The 19,542-nt window shown below is 31.9% G+C and overlaps 1 protein-coding gene across 2 annotated transcripts; it reads right to left on the bottom strand.

The window, feature by feature from the left end:
* Positions 1 to 8,428: 8,428 nt before the first annotated feature.
* LOC112004361 (CBS domain-containing protein CBSCBSPB3) lies at positions 8,429 to 19,511 on the bottom strand. Of its 2 annotated transcripts, none has more exons than XM_024036591.2 (14): positions 19,180 to 19,511; positions 18,886 to 19,057; positions 18,266 to 18,398; positions 17,283 to 17,453; positions 13,376 to 13,454; positions 13,157 to 13,270; positions 12,780 to 12,846; positions 12,515 to 12,620; positions 12,236 to 12,294; positions 11,571 to 11,677; positions 11,351 to 11,484; positions 9,796 to 9,878; positions 9,607 to 9,696; positions 8,429 to 9,037 (listed from the first exon to the last, which is right to left on the bottom strand). In XM_024036591.2, the coding sequence occupies exons 1-14, from the start codon at positions 19,329 to 19,331 to the stop codon at positions 8,864 to 8,866; spliced, it is 1,641 nt and encodes a 546-aa protein (XP_023892359.1). In that variant the 5' UTR covers positions 19,332 to 19,511; the 3' UTR covers positions 8,429 to 8,863. The 2 variants fall into 2 exon arrangements, with proteins under 2 accessions (XP_023892359.1, XP_023892360.1); XM_024036592.2 differs by having other exon boundaries at positions 18,886 to 19,054.
* Between the last annotated feature and the right edge of the window lie 31 nt (positions 19,512 to 19,542).

Genomic DNA, 19,542 nt, shown 5'->3' with positions numbered 1-19,542 from the left:
ATTCTGTCAAGCCGTAAATGCAGACGTAGCGGGGATTCTGTAACCTTTTGTATTTTCTCTCTGTTTTTTAAGACACAACTCAGGGGTGAATTTGTCTCGCTAAAATATTTAAATCTATGTGTGCAAATCACCGTAAAACATTGTCGAAAAATAGAACGTCTTGTATCGGTATCTCTATCATGAGAGAGATATAGATATCAAGGCTATTATTATAAAGGTTAGGTAGTGATCCTCTAGTTAAAGTAAAAGGAGCTCTTTTTTTTTTGGATGGATTTAAAAAAAGAGCTATCTTTGACTAATAAATGTGTCTTTGGCTTTTTTTGGCTTTTTGGCATTTTCAATTTCAACAACTATTCTGTCAAGCCGTAAATGCAGACGTAGCGGGGATTCTGTAACCTTTTGTATTTTCTCTCTGTTTTTTAAGACACAACTCAGGGGTGAATTTGTCTCGCTAAAATATTTAAATCTATGTGTGCAAATCACCGTAAAACATTGTCGAAAAATAGAACGTCTTGTATCGGTATCTCTATCATGAGAGAGATATAGATATCAAGGCTATTATTATAAAGGTTAGGTAGTGATCCTCTAGTAATATAATATATTATAAATTTGTTTAAAAAATACTATATATTAATTTTATGTTCGTGTGTTCTAATAAGTATTATTATTTTTTATAATAAAAAAATATATCTCTATTAAAAATAGAACTACAAGTCAAAATTTAGATACAAGTTATTGGATATTATATTGTCTTGGTCTTCAATTAATGTAAACATTGTTGAATTTAGTTTAAAGGACATTCACATTTAAAAATATATACCTAAAATTAATATTCGGTTTCTATTATGAGAAAGCTTATAGGTACAACAGATGCTTACAATAATCTTAGTTTGAGTTATAGAATTATAGTAGATAAACACTCAAGATCAATTAAAAATCAGTAAAAATTGAAAACTGGGAGAAAACGGGCAAATGTCTTTTTCGGACAAATTATGTAGCATTTTGCCATATTTTCCAAACTAATTAAGGAAATGTTCCTCTTTTGAAACTCGATTTGAGATAAATCAAGTGAGGCCCTATAATGACGTTTTTAAGAAACCTATATTGACGTTTTAAGAATCTATAGTGGCATTTTATAACTCAACCTCCATGAAATCGAGTTATAAGTAAAAAAAAATTAAAAATTGCCTATAACTTGAATTCATGGAAGTCGAGTTATAAAACGCCATTATAAGTCTTTAAAATGTCACTATAGACTTCTTAAAACGCCACTATAAGGCTCCAATTTTTTTTTTTTTTAAATCGATTTATCTCAAATCGAGTTACAAAAGAAGAGTATTTCCCTAATTAATTTGGAAAAGAGGAAAAAAAACGCTACAATTTTTGCTCAAAAAAGACATTTGGCAATTTTTTCCTTGAAAACTAAGATCAAAAACTGTACGTATCAATTTTTTAAAATTATGGTGATAGTAGATGAAGCTCTTTAAGTATTAACTATATAACATTTTAATAATTCATTAAAAAAACCATTATATAAAGAAATTAATGAAAATTAAAATATTTGAAAATAATCTATAAAATTATGATAATAGTGTTTCTCAAAATTTGGTGTACATGTCAGCACTTCACATATGAAGTATTGAATTTCTTTGATATAAATTTGATAACTTTTAAAATGATAAAATTACAAAATTTTAAAATTTCATGCGTGAAAAACGAATTTCAAGTTGTCAAACCCATGTGCATTTTACTGAGAGTGTTGCGTGGGGATTTTGGAGAATTTAGACACTCACACTGCAGCCTGCATGTGATGCCTACTCTCTTTGAAAATTGATGCCACGCCAATAGGCCATTACTTTTTCTAGTCTCTACTATTTTTTTTTTTTTCCTTATCGTTTGAAAAAAATTAAATTAAAAAAGGGTTTGCATGTGTTCATTGCCTCATGCCATTTAAATTCCCACATGGCAATTATGGCATGAGACAATCCAATAAATTTGTTATTAATTGAACTCACAATTCTCAAGCTCTTAAATACGATATATTAAATAAAATTTCTATTATTAAGTCATCTCTCAAACTATTGTCCCGTACTATTTAAACTCCCACATTAGATTATAACATGAAACAATTCAGAAACTGATGAGGCTTGTTATTATTAGAAGATTTGAGGTTATTTGGTAAGATATTTTTAATATTACTGTTTAAGTATTATGAAAATACATATAAATAATATTTAAATATTAAAGACTATTATTTAAACAACAATACCAAATAGGCAGAGTTTAAACTCAGAACTCCCGAACTCGGAAATATTACGTAGAAATAGCACCTCCCCAGTTAGTATTGCTGATCAGGTACTAGACTACTGCGTACCTAGCAGAGTAGTTGTGCCTGCCTACGCCTTTGCCCACGCTCTAGGGCCCTTACTTTTCCCCACAAACTTTCCCCTGTTTGGTGGGCCTTTTATTCATACTTACTTAACTCCATATGCTTGCTTCTTAATAATCGTGTTCATGTATAGTAAAAATAAAGTTAATAATTATGTTTGAATTTTTCAAAAGAAGATTACTATTTTCTTATCTTAATGCATCATACTCGTACATCCACCATTGATGAATCATTTGACTTTGAGTTTTTTTTTTTTTTTTCTTTTTTTGAGAAACGACTTTGAGTGATTTACACTGACACTGTACTTTTGAAGGTGCAAGCATTCAAAAATAAATGAAGATTTATGACATGTCAACATGGTAGCTAATTATAAGATTAAACTAGATGTAAATAAATTGAACTATTTTATCTTTGTGCTTCATATAAATAATTTATCTAAAAATAATGGTACCATCACTTATTCCGGGCAATAAAATGGGAATAAAGGGTAAGTTTGTAGAATGAAACCTATTGATAACATGTATAATCGAGTTGAAAATAGTTTTGTTTTTCTTGTATAAGTTCGATTTTTAAACATTTCGAAGAATGGATTTGATTTTCTCATTTAATATCTGCTACAATTTCTATATTTTTTTATTCTTTCTTCCTTTCTTTTTCTTTTTTTTTTTCTTTTTTTTTTTGAGAAATTGATTAGTATATCTTAGTACATTAATTTAATGACGATGATTTTGACATCCTTTTTTTTTATGATTTTATAGTTAGGGCTTAGGGGAGAAAGAATTTAAACCTTAAACATTCTATTAAAAATACCAACAAAACATAATTAAGTCACAAAACTTTTGGTAATTTAATATTCAAATTATTAGTTACCAGTGGTGGATTACATTCTCCTCTTACATAAATATGGATCTATAAGTGGGACACAGATATAATATTCATCTTTTTGTAAATTATGGTGTACTTAGTGCAATTGATACACTAAATAATTTCATGAATAATCATAGTGTTAATACTTGCTAGTTTAGATATAGGTTTTAGTTAGCTCAACCAGTAAAGTCTTTTGTTATTATTTAACAAACTAGTCGTAGACCCGTGCGATGCGCGGGAAAATATGATATAATTATTTTTTATTGAATAATTATTGAATTAATATATTAGATTGTATATTATTAAAAATTCAATATATGTTATTTGAAATTATGTTTTAAATTAGAAATTTTTTGTATTGTAACAAAATATATTTTGTAGTCAAGTATTATATATTGTGAGATATGTATGAAAACACAATGCAATGATTTTTTTTTTTAATTGATAGTGTGAGAATTATTAGACCAAGTTGTAACTATATATACTTTGTTTATTATTATACAGATATATGCGATTTAACTCTTATAGATATATTTTTCTCAAAAACATAGATTTTCTTTCTTCCTCACTTTCTTCCTCACAATTGAAACTAAGTGAAAATGTAAATAAAAATAACTATGCAATAGATCATTATCAATAAATCATATATTATAAAGTGGAAATATAAAATAAAATAAAATGCAAAGAGAAAAATTTCCTTAAGTATCTATACATAGCATAATGATGCTATAAAGTAAATTATATTTCATTTTATTCTCTTTTTGGCATTTTTAGTAAAGATGATCAACTAAGCAAAGTAAAATTTTTCCAAGAAAATTCATATTAACTAAAAATTTGATGGTGGAGATGCTAATTTTTTGTAATAAAATGACCAAAATAAAAATAACAAATAAATTTGAGAAAAACATATAAGATTTCTAAAAGAAATTTAACCAAACACATGGGATGCAACAATACAAAATTACTATCTTGAATATTTTTTTACTTTTTTGATACTCTGCAAATAAAAAAACTTTATTCACTTTTTGTTGCAGTATAGACTATAGAGCGATTATAAAATAACAAAAAGTCAATGAACTTATAGCAAAAGACTTTTTATACAAAATTCAAGTAGAAGGGAGACTAATAGGCCCTCCACTTTCTTCAAGACATAGGAGATTATGAAATACCATATATCCTTTGCCTACCCTTTTCTCTTTCTCAAATTCACATTACCAGAGAAGTATATGAAGTTTAAAACATTGTGAATACATCTCTGTTCAATGGAAGTCCATTGGTAGGCACATTTCCATGTATATTTTGTTTTGATATAAACTCAAATTTTTATTATTTTTTTTTAAAAAAAAAACCTACATTTTAACCCAAACCAAAATTCAATCAAAGCTATAAGAGTGATTAGTGATAGGAAATTTAAAAAAATAAAAATACAACATAAAAAAATTTAAAAAAAAAAAACATCAACCTAAATTAGAGTTATAATAAAGAACAAAAATCGAGAGAGAGAAAAAGAGAGAGTACTCACAGTTTTTGTGTGAAAAAAAAATATGGATTGAATCGAATAAATGATATCAAATTTATACAAAATAAGATGGAGAGAAGAAAAGTTAAAATATAAGAAAGAGGAAATGATGAAGAAAGTTTAACGGTAAAGTAAATAGTAGTAGGGAGATAAAGAGTCAAAGAGTGAGGGAAAATGTTAGAGGAAGAGAAGAAGAGCGTTTTTTTTTTCTTTTTCTTTTTTCTTTAGAATAGGAAGATGAAAAGTTTAAATATTCAATTATTTGAAATTAGAAAGAAGAACACAAAAAGTTGAAATCAATTTGAATTGCTGAATATAGTTAAAAATTTGCATCTAATGAATAGTAACGTTTGTAATGAATAGTAAATATGTGCATATACACTAAATGATAATGAATTGTTCAATTTTAACAATTATTTGAAATTAGAAAGAAGAAAATGAAAATTTGAAATCAATTTGAATAGCTAAATAGTCAAATATTTGTATTTAAAACAAATAAACAGTAACATATTGAATAGTAATGGAGTGCATTAACAGGTTTGTCTATTAACTATATTTAATTATTTTATATAAAATAAAATAGAAAAATCATAAAGGAAATTAAAAAAAAAATATGACACGACTGATGAAGTGGTTCAACAAGAGTACATCAACATTAAGGGCATGTTTGGTAGACTATAATAGGCATTGTAATGTAATAGTTATTCCTATGGTTTAATTATTCTTTAGTTTGGTTATATTTTTATTACAAGGAATAATTATTCCTTATGAATAGCTATTCTTCAAAATGAGGAATAACTATTCCACTTTAAAATGTTGTATTAGCTATTCCTTAGTAAGTGCATTAATTTCAAAATTTAATATATTTCCAAAAAAACAAACCTTCCATATACATCTAATAATTATAAAAATAAAAAATTATAAAAAATAATACATATCTTTCTTAAATTTAAAAATAACAATTTTTAAGAAAATATAACTGTATAAGTAAGATATTTTCTAAAATAAATGTTAAGTTTCATTCTAATGTTATAACTTACAACCAAACTAATGAATAGGTTTAGTTATTACATTACAACACATTTTATTACTAGTAATAAAGATTACAATTCCAGTTGTAATTTCCATTCAGTGTACCAAACGTACCCTAAATTTTAGGTTTTAGCTTTTAAATATATATATATATATATATATAGATAAATATAAATTTGGAGTTCAAACTTCACCAACACCAAAACTCAATCTTGACATGATGAGAAAGAGCAATTATCCTAAAGCATACAAAAACGTGAACATCCAAAATTGAAACACTTATCTTATCTGTATAATAGATTAGTTAATTCTTTCTGGCTACAACTTGCCTCATGAAGTCAATTTTTATAGTTTTGCTGGCCAGGCCCTTTTAAGCCATAGCCTTCATAATGTCCTCGTGGCAGACTCTGGTGGGCAGAAAGAGGCTGGGAATAAAGAAAATCAGCATTTATAGATAAGCCCTACTAGTACTACTCTATCTCTATCTAATTCCTAAAATTTATTTTTTAATTTTGTCTTTTTGTCAGCAAGCTTTGTATTTAATTTCAGTTTGATTATGACTCCCATTGCTGTGTGGTTGAAGCTGATTTGTTTTTGTTGGTAGATTGCGTGGACAGGAAAACGACGTCGAATACGCAAGACCATATGCCGAGGCTGCCTGCCACGTCATCTAATTTGTTAAGAAATCCGAATAGCTAGAGCTCAGTTTCTGTATGACCTCAAAGCATGGATATTTCACGTTACATCCTCACACTTACACGTAGTGTCTTCTTGGCCAATGGCCACTAGCCCATCAAGCCCTTTTTTTTCTTTTTCTTTTTTTTCTTTTTTTTTTTTTTCTTTTTTTTTTTTTTTTTAATAAGGGAAGAATATTCGAATTTATATTCTTAGAAAAATGGAAAAAGTTAATGTAGCATTGATATAAAAAAAGAAAAAAAAAATTAAAAAACTTATTTTTTATAGTTTTTTTTTAAATTACTCATAAAAGTTGTATTAAAATTTTTCTAAAATAATCAATTAACAATATCCTAGGAGTACTTGTTAACCGAACTCTTGAAAAATATCACTTTTTTGTTTCGCAGTAAACAAAAATATTTTTAGCATTTTATTGTGTTTATTTTATAATAATAAAATTTGTTCAAATTTGAAATATTANTGAGCTATATGCCTACATGGCTCTTGGCCCTTGTTTTGTTTTGTTTTTTGTTTTTTGTTTTTTGTTTTTTGTTTGTTCTTTTTTTTTTTTTTTTTTTTAAGGGAAAATGAGAAATATTTCATTGACAGCTGAAATTGACTTACAACAAGCAAGCAGGGCTGATAAAAAGTCAAGTACAATCATCTAAAGTGAGATATTGCGGGAAGGGGTGGGGGCAGACCCCATTCCAAACTCGAGTTTCCTCACTTCTTGCAAGTTGGGCAATCATCTTGGCGCTTCTTTTTGTACTAGTTGGCATCTACTTATACGCTAATATACCCATTTTTCATATACTTCGTTATCTTTTTGTAATATGATCCTAAATTTCATTAAAAAAAAAAAAAAATTGATCCTAAAAAGAAAGAAAGAGCAACCAACTCATACCACTAATGATCGACCTACAAACTATACAAACTACACCAGGCAAACAACAAGGAGAAACTATCAAGTAGCTTTGTGAACATACTCAAGAATCTTCCAAATGCAACAAAGCTTTCTCCTCCAATCTGAATTTGTAACCTTCACAATAGTCTGCATAAAGTTCACAACTTAACTTGTAAATCACAATTGTAGTCACTATATTTTGCATTTTTTAGTAATAATCCTTCGTGATAGCCAACTGAAAGTTTACAACTTAACTTTGATTAATTACAACTATAGTCACTACATTTTGTATTTGTTAATAATTCAACAACTTCAATCCCTAATAATTAGGAATTAAGGACAAATGAATTATCTTTTGAGAATCTAGGGCTTGTTTGGTTTGAAATTTCTAGTATTGTTGTTTAAAATGTTGTAGAAACACACGTTTAGAGTATTCATAAAGTAAAAAATGTGTTTGGTACTATGTTTCAAATAACATGTTTCTGAGTGTGAAAAAACATAATTGTGTGTTTGGTATGTGTATGTTTTATTTTTAAAAAGCTGACAAGCATAATACAATTTAATTTTTTTTTTTTTTGAGGAGAGAAAATTTAGTTTATGTTTTGTTTAATCAAGTGGGTCTTATGGTTTTCAACATATTTACAAAAGGGCTATTAAGCAACGTTGTTTGAAAATTGAAAATTGGTAAAAAGAGTTTTCTGAATTCAGTTTTTAAACACCCTAAAATAATTAACTTAACTCAAACACTCCAATAAAAAACACCCTTACCAAATAGGATTTCTTTTCTAGACTCACAGTTTTCAGTAATTAAATACAAAAATTGTTCAAACACCCTAACCAAATAGGCCTTAAGGGTTTTATTTTTTATTTATTTTTTATTTATCTTTTAACTTTCTCCCCTCTCCCCGTGTGTATTAAAAATAAATACTTAGCATTCTAAAAAAAAAAAAAAAAAAAAAAACCTTAAATTTAAACTATATATATATTAATCTCTAGTTATCTTAAAATTTTGCAAACATAAAATATATAAATCATAAGTGAATTTATCAAAATGCACCTCTAGTAAAAAATTCATTAAGCAGTTTTGTCAATAGTCACATTCGATATAACTTGAGTCCAATTTCAAACAGTGAACAGTATCATCTATATTAGTATGAGACATTTTCATCCCAAAGGTGTTGCACCAAAAGCATCGTTCTGCGTACAACGTATTAAGGGATTGCAGTATGATGCCAAATTACTGGACATAAGAATGGCTCTAGTTCTTAATAATTTCCTCTTGCACAAAAAATATGCATCTGTTTCATAATTTTGCAATAGAACACGCATAACATGACCTGCTTTAGTTATCACATTTGCAGTGTTCTCCGTATGATTTGGGCTGAATTATTTTTTCAACAATTATGAGATGCTGGAATCAAGCCCTCAGTTAACCTCATGATCCTAATATGTTTGCTTCCACAAAATCAGCATAACTTCAGATCTTAGAGCGCTTTAAGTAGACCAAAACACCGATGCTTGTTAAAACAACTGCGCCTGCCAAAATTCCGAAGTGAAGAGTCATCCCACCATATCTCTTCATGGTAGAGCTACCTGACTCTGGTTTTGTCAACTGGCTTGAATCAGAAGAGTCCAGATGCAACCTTAAAACCTGAGACAGAAAACTTGTTCAAAATCTAAAAGAGACAACACTAATCAAGAACTACTTGCCAAAAAAATTGTTCTAAAATATAAACCATATTGGTGTCTTAAGAAAATCCTAGCCTCTTCACAAAGAGATCTTACTTTAAACCATCAGTAACTCTAGCAACTAATGCATGTTAAACAGAAGTGGTCTCAACAAAAAAAAAAGTTCTTATAATAAAGAAAGTACCTCCAAACACTGAAATGCCAAGTGGAAACTCAAGGATAAAAAATGTATCAAGCAAAACAAAAAGAGGCATAGAGCATTGACACTTGATAGAAGTCAGTTCATTTTCCATAGAGAAGTCCACAGATTCAAAAGCAAAAGGATCAGTTCCAAACAGCAAAGTCACCAAGAGCCTTATTAGCTCAATTGGCACTTCCTAGTGTTTCTATCAAAGACGTCCATGATTCAAATCCCCCCTCCCCCATTGTAACTATCGAATTATCCAAAATAAAATATATAAAAAAAATTAAAAAATTAAAAAAAAAAAAAAAAATCCAGACAGCAAAGTCAACACAAGCCAAAACCATCACCTTCTGTCCAACTGATCTAGCATGGCTGATAGCAGCAACAAGATCACTATCAGTTGCAAGTAGAACTCTATCACCATCATCATCTTCATACTAAGAAAAACAAAATACATAAATTAATGAATTAACAAATTAAAAAATCCTACAACATAAAGAAAAGCAGAGCAAAACAAAATAACTTTGGAAGCTCACCAAAAGCTGTGGATGATCTGTGTGAATACCAGCACCAATCCTTTGTATTACAGCAGATACCAACTCATCCAAATTTTCAGCAGCTGAAGAAAAACCAGAAGCAAAACCAACATGTTATTTTTGGGTACAGTATGATAGCATTTCCAACATACTCCTGGTGTTCAAAAGACTTAAAAAGAAATCAAAATCTTAATAAAGCTTTTTGCTTAAAGTGAAAAATGCAGCTTTTAAAAGCACAAGATTTATTTACTACCCCCCCCCCCCCCCCCCTCCCTTTTGCACCACCAATATGCATTTGCCTAGCCCCAAATTCCAACATAATCACCAGGACTGTCTCTATGCAACCTTTATATGGCATCAGATATATATATATATATATATATAAACAACACAAGCATCTCTGCCATCACCAACTTCACCATCAAACCTATTAGGCGCATTCTCAACAACCAATTTCACACCTCTGTTGATTCCATCCTCTTGCATTCCTCAACAACCAATTGTACCATTGTGTCAACTCCACTGGTCCAAAACACCCAACTACTACTGTTACACTACCATCAGTCCATGCTACCATGATCCATGAATACCCGCATACCACCAAACTCTCCCCATGAACATCCTCATCCTCTTGCTATATTTCCTACCACCACCAACCCCTCTCCCACAAAGCAAAAATAAATAAATAAAAATCCCAACTACTTCGTATTTCTACTATCCCAATAAAGGCGTCCATTTTGAAAACATGCAAAATTTAAGGAACAAAGAATTAAAATCATTCCATAATCCACGTACTTATCCGATATTTATATCCCAAAATTACAATTTTAAATTTTAAAATGGAACAAGATTTTTTTTTGAGAAACTTAAAATGGAACAAGATTAGTTTAAAGAAAAAGGATATCGTCAAAAGTGAAACAAAAGGAATCTTTAGACTTTTGTCGATAGGCAAATATTTTGGGATAATTAAAGGAAAAATGACCTATTATTATCAGACAAGGGGAACAAAACAGGAGAGAGAGAGAGAGAGAGAGAGAGAGAGAGAGAGAGATGAAAAGAACTTATCTTTTGGAATACATGCGCGCACACACACACACACACATGAAAGATTAGAAAACATATTTTTTCAAATTCATCAAAATCATTGTCTCAATTCAACTCTAGCTAATAGTGGGACATCTTGCATTCTTACCTCTTCAAATAGTTTTAGAAATCATTCCGCAAGATGCTTACACTTTTAGTGTTAGAATATACTCCCTCCATCCCACATAATATGTCTTCTTTGCCATTGTCTGTCCCATATAAAAGAAATTTAAAATTCATACTTCCCCTTTCTCCTTACACTTTGGAATTTTTACCCTTCTCATCAAACAACTAATAACACATAATTTTGCAACATACAAATTGTTTGAATTGTCAAAGCACTAAGTGCTATCCTTCATGTGCGTTTTTGTTTTTCAAAGAATACAATTGTAATAGGATGAAAAAAGTATCAAAGTACAAAAGGGAATTCAGATCTCATGAAATTGCAAAGATCCTGTCCTCGACCACTTACCACAATTCACTCGATGTACACGACCCTTTAGATCCTCAAATTTGAAGGCAAATGAATTTCCAAGACCAAGAGATGGATAGCTACCAAGCTTCCCTTGCTCTGTCCCATCAGGAGCCATAAATCCAGACATCTCACTGTAAACAACATCCAGCAGGATTAGTAACCAGCCAGATAACAGATAACCAAAATAACAGCATAGCCAAGGGAGCAAAAGGGATACCTATGAGTATCATAATCATCAGGTGGCTCTAATGCAAGTGCCGAATCCCAGAACTTTTGCATCAAGGTGCCTGCCACATCATTAACAGCTCCAGAGCTACCATCAACCTAATAAAGTCATAAAACAGATTAGTATTACAATTTTATCATACTCTAAATATAATTAAATGAAAAGGATACAAAAAACACAAATAAGTTCCTAATGTCATGGCTTCCCGCACTTTTATGTTCATGGCTATTCTTTTCAGGCCTGAAGAACTTAGTGAGTTTGATTTGGGGCAATTTGCACTCCCTTGCTGATGCTGACATAACTTACCAATTCAATTGAAGTAATTCAATTTTGTAGGGGTAAAGCCTCATCAATATGTTCCTTCAATATTCACTAAGACACCAACCATTTGATAAAAATGACAAACTTGACCAAGTTAAAGGACTTAATTGCTCCATGAGAACTCTTAAAGACCCAACTGAAATTTTGCTACAATTATAGGGGCCAAACTTTAGGTCAGATGATACTTTTAAGATAAAATTACATTGAACTAGCCTATACCTTTGAGTTTTATATAATCAATATTAAAAGAGTGAGAAACTTAAAACGCTTCATTTTATTCTGGAAAATAGATATTCTAAGCATGCAACTGTAGCATCAGGAATTGAATACTTTACCATGGAGATTGCCGCTTGGGTTATCTGTAGGACATCAACACAAGACACGACACCTCCATCTGCACAACAAATGTATCAATATTCTAATAATAAAATACTTGTCAATAATAAATTTGCTATACTTGGTTTAAGATCTGGGATTAAAAAATGCTCCTAACCCCAAGGGATAACACCATCAGCTGAGGACTACGTCTCATAAGGCGGAGGTCAATAATTTAAATCTCTCCTTCCGCCACCCCTCAGAGCCAAAACAATTAACCAAAAAACAAAAGAGCTCACCTTTGTCTAAAACCGGAAGATGTAAAAACTTCCCATCATGCATTATATGCAGAGCGTCAAGAATTGTTGTCTCTAAAGTTGCACATTCCGGATTTGGTGTCATTACCTTGAGATTTATATTAGACAAAGAGGAGAGCAAAAGAAAAACACCAATCACAACAACATCAGCAGTGAGATCACACTAATGTCAGAAGCTTTTAAAAAAAATGTGCTAATTGCACATTGAAAAAATAAGAAGCAATAAATTATAGGATTTTCACTGAACCTTTTCCACCAGAGTCAATTCAGGAGAGAGATTTTGTGCAACCACTCGCATAAGGATATCCTTCGAACTGTAATACAGTGGTATCACAAAACCATAAGCAAACACTAACTGATATTCAAAGACACATTAAATTTCACCCAAAAGCTATAATGCAAGGAAACAGGTGTTAGTGATCTGTTTCGACATAAACACAAGTAGTTGGACATCACAACTCCTGATTGTAAACACACAGACATACCATATGTGCTTCTTTTTTGTGAAGTAATCATATATAATTATGTATATTTTATTTTCAGATAGAACTAGAGACATCTAATGCCCCCAAAATACAGAATATATGCCAGAAAAGATAAATTCTACTAAGGAAAGAGTAATACGTAAGTATCCCCTGAATCTTGTTCCCCATCATAATGACAACCGAATTTACCCGCAACTCCCGCATCTTTTTTGCAGCAACATTTACAGGATCTGATAGTGATACAATTGGAACCCTGAAAACATATAAAGCTACAAAATTTGGTAATGCTACAAGATCAAAATATAAACTCTATTCCTTAGTGAACAGACTCATAAGCAAGTAAAGTTTAATGAAGTACTTCGCATTTTCTGCAATGATAGTTGACAAGGAAGGCTTGAACATCCGATCCCTCAATGTCTCTATAAATGCATGTGGAGCTGAAACAGATGATAAACAGAAAAGTTAAATTTCTGTGACAGGTATGATTTGTAGTAACCAAAAAAAAGAGAATATACTGCAGTAGTTCTGGTAAGAAAAGTTGAAGTCTTCTAAACATTAAAGGGCTGCACTTTGGCCAAAGCCATTAGATTCTGATAATAAAGACTTCTCTATCTTGACATGATTAAAGTAACGCTCATCACCTGAATGTAAGTCGATATTAGAAAGGTCGCCAAAAAAAAGGCAGCAACAGTTTATGCAAGCGATTACAAGGAGCCACAATTGTATCTTAATCCTTTGGGGGTATAGCACTTTTGTGGTTAGTGGTTTTCTTGAATTGTGACAAATGGCATCAAAGCCAACCTAGTAACACCATGTGGTTGAGGCCACTACAGCACAATGTGGGCCTTGACGAAGACATTAGAAATTTAAGTGGGGCAGATTGTAATACCCGAAATTGAATGGATTTGATTGGATAAGTGTGTTTTGTATAGGCATGTGCTGGGACCAACTTTTGTGATAAAGAAAACTGAATGTAACATATCTTTGGAAAAGTATTTCAGACCACAAATCTAATGAAAGGCATTAAGGGGGATTAGGACTAAAATTGGTTGTATAACAAACCTTTGATCATACAAATCCCTAATCAAATAAGGAATACTGTCAAGGACAATTTTATATGGTGATATTAATATTATCCAGAAAATCAAAAGTATTCATCCAACCATCCATGATACGTAAAATATGTTTATATATATATATATATATCAAAAAAGGAGTTTATTGATATCAAAAAAGGAACACCCTAGCACACAGGGAGTGGTGAAGGGTTTAAACAATTCAAGAACAAAAATTACAAGAATCTAGGAAATCAAGAAAAGAAAAGAAAAAAATGATTGGTTTCACAAAGCAGCCAACCAATCTATTAAAGTTCTAAAGTAAAATAACTTCAAGTCTGGTATGGATCTCTCATTATCTTCAAAGCACCTACTATTTTTCTCCCTCCAAAGACAACACAATAAGCAATGAGGAACAATCAACCATACATACCCATTTCAATGACGACCAAATCTACCTGCCAACATGTTAGAAGCCCCACTACAAATTGCGGCATAACCTAGCTTACTCCAAACAAACCAAACACCATAGACCACAAATCCATAGCAACCGAACAATGAAGAAAAAGATGATCAACCGATTCACCACTACACTTGCACATGTAGCACCAATCCAATATACAAACATTCATTTTTCATAAATTGTCAGTCGTTAAGCATTTATCTAAAGCAGCAGTCCAAACAAAGAAAGCTACTCAGGAAGGAATCTTCTGTTTCCAAATACTTTTCCAAGGAAAACAACAGTCAATGGAGCCCACTAAAAGACTATAATAATCCTTAACCATGAAACCCTTCTATCTATCAAGTTTCCAACACATCTAATCCTCGCCAATTCCCTTCATTGAAGCACCATATATGGTATCCATGAAACCAAATAGTGCCTCTAATTCTCGAGCATGCACACCCCTAAAGAAACTTACATCCCAAAAGAGAACTCCATTAGTAAACTTCATAAGCTTAGACACTCTAGCCTCTTTATCTCGGCAAAATCTAAACAATTCAGGATAGATGACCGCAAGAGGTGTCTCACCACACCAACGGTTTTGCCAAAACTTCACCCTAAACCCATCCCCAATATCATATAGAATGTGGCGAGAAAAAGAAGGCCATCCCCAACTAATATATTTCCACAAGCTAACACCATATGAACCATTAACAAACCTAGTACACCAGCCACCCCATCCACAACCATATTTCACCTCTATCAATTGACTCCAAAGGGCATCCTTCTCCATCCCAAATCTCTATAGCCACTTCTCAAGCAAAGCTTCATTAAAAAGTCTTACCTTCCTAATCCCCAAGCCACCAGAAGAAATGGGAGTACAAACAGTAGCCCATTTAACCAAATGAAATTTTGGTTCTTCACCAATGCCACCCCATAAGAAATTCTGCTAAAGTTTCTCAATTCAGTTAGCCACAACAGCAGGTATAGAAAATAAAGATAGAAACTAAGTGGGTAAATTAGATAGAGTTTTTTAACTAATGTGACTCTACCTCCCTTAGATAAGTACAAACGTTTCCATCCTACTAATCTCTGTTCTATCTTCTCCAGAATTGGGTTTCATACTGTCTTATCCTTGAATTTAGCTCCCAAAGGAAGACCCAGATATTTCATTGGAAGAGTACCTTGTTTATAGCTGAGGACATTCAACAGTGAGTCAAAATTATGCACCAAACCAACAGGAACCAACTCTGACTTGCCCAAATTTATCTTTAGACCAAAGACCGCCTCAAACCAAATGTATATAGTTTATTCAAGTAGTGAACTCAATAGAGATTTTTTGGGGATTATGCCCCACACATATTTATCAGGGAAAAGAGTCTTAATGGTAGCCCCCAAAAGGGAAAGAAAAATAATTACTGGAAAAAGGATTAGGGTTCACTATCCTATCCGTTGAGATTTAGTTGACTAGCTGCATGAGGTTTACAACAAGTATGGAAAATTAAAAGTGAAAATGTCTAGAAAGTGAATGTATAAGACCATTGAATCAGGTGATTTCCATTCAAATTTGTCCCATTCCGGTCTCAATTACCAATAAATCCATATAGAAATTTGCTTTAAAACTTATGTTTTTTAGGTACTAGAATTCTAATGAGCGTTTTATGCCCATTACTAGTAGCAAAAATCTCAATTAATCTTGCAGGTTGTTTGGCCATGACCTAAGCAAATGTGAACATCAAATATAACTTTTCGGTTTCATGTCCAAACATAAAAAGGTTTACTCCAAGCTTTATCCCAAAGTGGGCTCCTATGAGGGGTGGCTTGGGTGTGGCCCAACCCTTAACATCTTTTGCATGAAGAGGCCTCTCAAGACTTGAACTTGCACACTTGCACTTGACAGCCCAAGACATAACCATTGCAGCAGACTACGGCCCCTTCACATGTCAAAAATATCAAACACAAATTCTATAAAAAAAGGTTTAACCATTAAGTACCTAAATTTGCAAGCCAAGTGCTTATACAACCTTTTGCGAAAAGGTAGAGTACACTCATACTAATAAAATTAAATATTACAAAATATTATAAAGCATAAGAACTTCCATTCCAAACAAACCCCCCCCCCAAAAAAAAAAAAAAAGCAAACACATCATAAAGCATAAGAACTTCCATTCCAAACAAACCCCCCCCCCAAAAAAAAAAAAAAAGCAAACACATCAAACCGTTTATTTTAACGAAAAGAGTTTTTCGGTAATTTTTCTATATTTGATTGTGACCCTAAAAAATAATTAAATGAACCAAACTTTAAATAAAAACTTGAACATTACGTAGACTAGAAAATCAACCTAATTTTTATTGTTTTGAATACACATTTACTAGTTCAAAAACATTATATATATATATATATATACACACACACATAACCATAAGAAATAGATCAACATACCAAAACAGAAAATGCTTGAACTCTGGCAGTTTCAATACTAAAAAAGTGGAAAATGTTTTCCATCCAAAACCCATTGTTTTCTATTGACCAAAGTTTTCTACCATACCAAACACAGGAAAATGTGGAAAACACTTCGACCAAAACAAACAAAGCATTAAAATTAAGCTTAAACGTTATTTATAATTTAAAACAACAATACCAGTTGCAAGTGATTAATACAGGAATGCATGAGCATATTATAAATGCTATTTCAGCTACTAGTACATGCATGAGTGTATTATAAATGTTATTTTAGCTACTAGTACATGCAAATTTGCCAACTAACCAGAAAAATTGCTTCCCCACTGGCGCTCCACCCCTTCAACTGCAGCAGCAATTGCAGTACCCTGTTCGGCAGCCTTCTCCATTCTAGATATAGCATCATAAAGGCACTTTGTAATATCTAGCAGGGCAATTACTTCACCATTTTCTACAACCGGTAGGTGTCTGAATTTGCCTGTTAACCAAAACTGAGATTACAAATGGAAGAAAATAGTACATATACAAAGAAAATAAGATGTACAAAAAAACAAGATGAGAAACAACGCAAGGAAAATTTGCATTGTGTTACCATCAAAACGCTTTAATAATCAAGTGACAGTATAAAAAATAAAATCAGATCATGGTTATAAGTACGTCAATGTGATGGAACAGTCCAAACAAATGTTGCATTAACTAAAATTAACAAACATTTTAGTGTTCCAAAAAAACTCCAGAAAATGTGTTCACACCTAACATACCAAAAATCAAATAGAAAAAAAGTTTAAATTTTTATATAAAGAAAGTCCATTGAGCTAGCACCAAAAGAGAGAGGTGGAGAGAACATCCATAGATTTGTAACATAGCAGCACACACAACCTGGATAATCAGTACAGCCAAGGTCCAACTATCTTAGCTGAGATTTTATTCACAGAAGAAAGATCATATGAGATCATGTGGTGACCAACAGAGATATCAGGATGCTAAGAAAAATGATCAAAAAAATAATTTCTTGTTCATCATGAATTCATGTAAAAACAGGAGACTTGAAACAGTTTATTTTACTCTCCAGCTCATTCTATATTCCTGCTTTTCAGTCTATCATCCAATCATTTCAAACATATATAAGAACTTCCTTTCTTATAAGATTGAGTCAACCCCGTGTATCATTGTGTCAATTTGAAGCCATATAGTACAACAAAAAACCAAGTTGACTAAGCCCCCAAAACTAAGCATAACAAACAGAAATACAAGTAGAGATATATATATATATATAGATATAAACCAGACCTTGGATCATCTTCTGAAGAGCTTCAATAGCAAGCGAATCCGAAGTAACAAATATAGGATTACGCGTCATGATTTTCGATACTATTGTTTGCTCCGGTCTCAAACCCTCTGCTATAACTCTAGTGGCAATGTCCTGATCACCAATACATGCAACCAAACTTAAATTAATAAGGATTCAGTTAATGGGGTGCCCTTAGGTCATTTGTTAATAGACCATTTTAAGAAAGTTTTTATACCCCACTCATAAAAAGTTTCTAATTTCCTAAACCAATCCCCTTAGGGCATCCGTTAACTTTTCCTAATAAATTAAAAAAAAAACACTAAAATCACTTAATAAATTCTTAGTAATCCCAAAAGCTCAAGTTGTTAAGAGACAATGAATTTAATTACTTAACTGTAATTCTCATACTTCTCATTACATGTGGGTCCAGACAAGCCCTTAATAAGTGGGGCACTAGTATTTTACCTACTATATGTGGGATTTTAACCGGCTCTGATACCATGATAAATTAATACCTTGTTCCAAAAGCTTAAGTCATTACAAAACAGTTAATTTAATCATTTATCTATAATTCTAACAAAATGAATGGATAAAATAGGACAAGAAATGATTGGGAAACCTTATCAGTAAGGATTCCAGAAAGCAAGGCGTTGGCATCCGTTAAGAGCACGGCGTCGACGCGACGAGCCGCCATCCTCCGGCAGGCATCGGAAACGGTGGTTCCTTCAGGAATCGTGAGTGCTTTCGACAATCTCAGCTTCTTCACCGTCCTTTCCACGCCAGCAGCACTACTACACATATCAATCAAACAACATCAAAACACACACACACACACATACATATAGAAATATACAAAAACAACACACAAAGTTTTGTTGAAAACAAACGTAATAATATTGGGGAAGTTACGGACGATTGAGGGAGCGGAGGAGAAGAGGGTTTGGAAGCATGTCCATTTCCATAGTTGTCGGAAGAAGAGGATCTCTTGACGGTGGAAGGACCACGTTGTTTCTGGGTCACACTGTTCCTTCTTGGACCAGTAGTAGGACCCACTTGTCCACTCATCTTCTTCTTCTTCTTCTTCTTCTTCTTCCCTCCTTTCTTCAATCAAGAGAGAGAGGGTTAGGGTTAGGTCTTCGCTATTGCCTCTTGCCTCTCTCTCTCTCTCTCTACTCTATGATGTTCACAAAGTTTGAATTGAAAGAGGGTTCAAAAAAATCAAATCAGCTTTTTTTTGTTTCTTTTTCTTTTTTGAATTTTTTAAGAATGTTCCTAA

The sequence above is a fragment of the Quercus suber genome, unplaced genomic scaffold (genome assembly GCF_002906115.3).
Source record: "Quercus suber isolate HL8 unplaced genomic scaffold, Cork oak 2.0 scaffold_109, whole genome shotgun sequence".
Taxonomy (NCBI): Eukaryota; Viridiplantae; Streptophyta; class Magnoliopsida; order Fagales; family Fagaceae; genus Quercus; species Quercus suber.
Note: the sequence above shows the minus strand (reverse complement) of the source record. Positions and strands in the feature narration are given on the sequence as shown.

Excerpts from the sequence above, each read along its gene's own strand:
- LOC112004361 (XM_024036591.2), bottom strand. The coding sequence starts at position 19,331 with ATGAGTGGACAAGTGGGTCCTACTACTGGTCCAAGAAGGAACAGTGTG. Across the intron at positions 13,455-17,282 it reads GTGGGGAAGCAATTTTTCTG|CTCCACATGCATTTATAGAG; the intron begins GTTAGTTGGCAA and ends CATCTGTTTCAG. Across the intron at positions 11,678-12,235 it reads CCCAAGCGGCAATCTCCATG|GTTGATGGTAGCTCTGGAGC; the intron begins GTAAAGTATTCA and ends TGACTTTATTAG.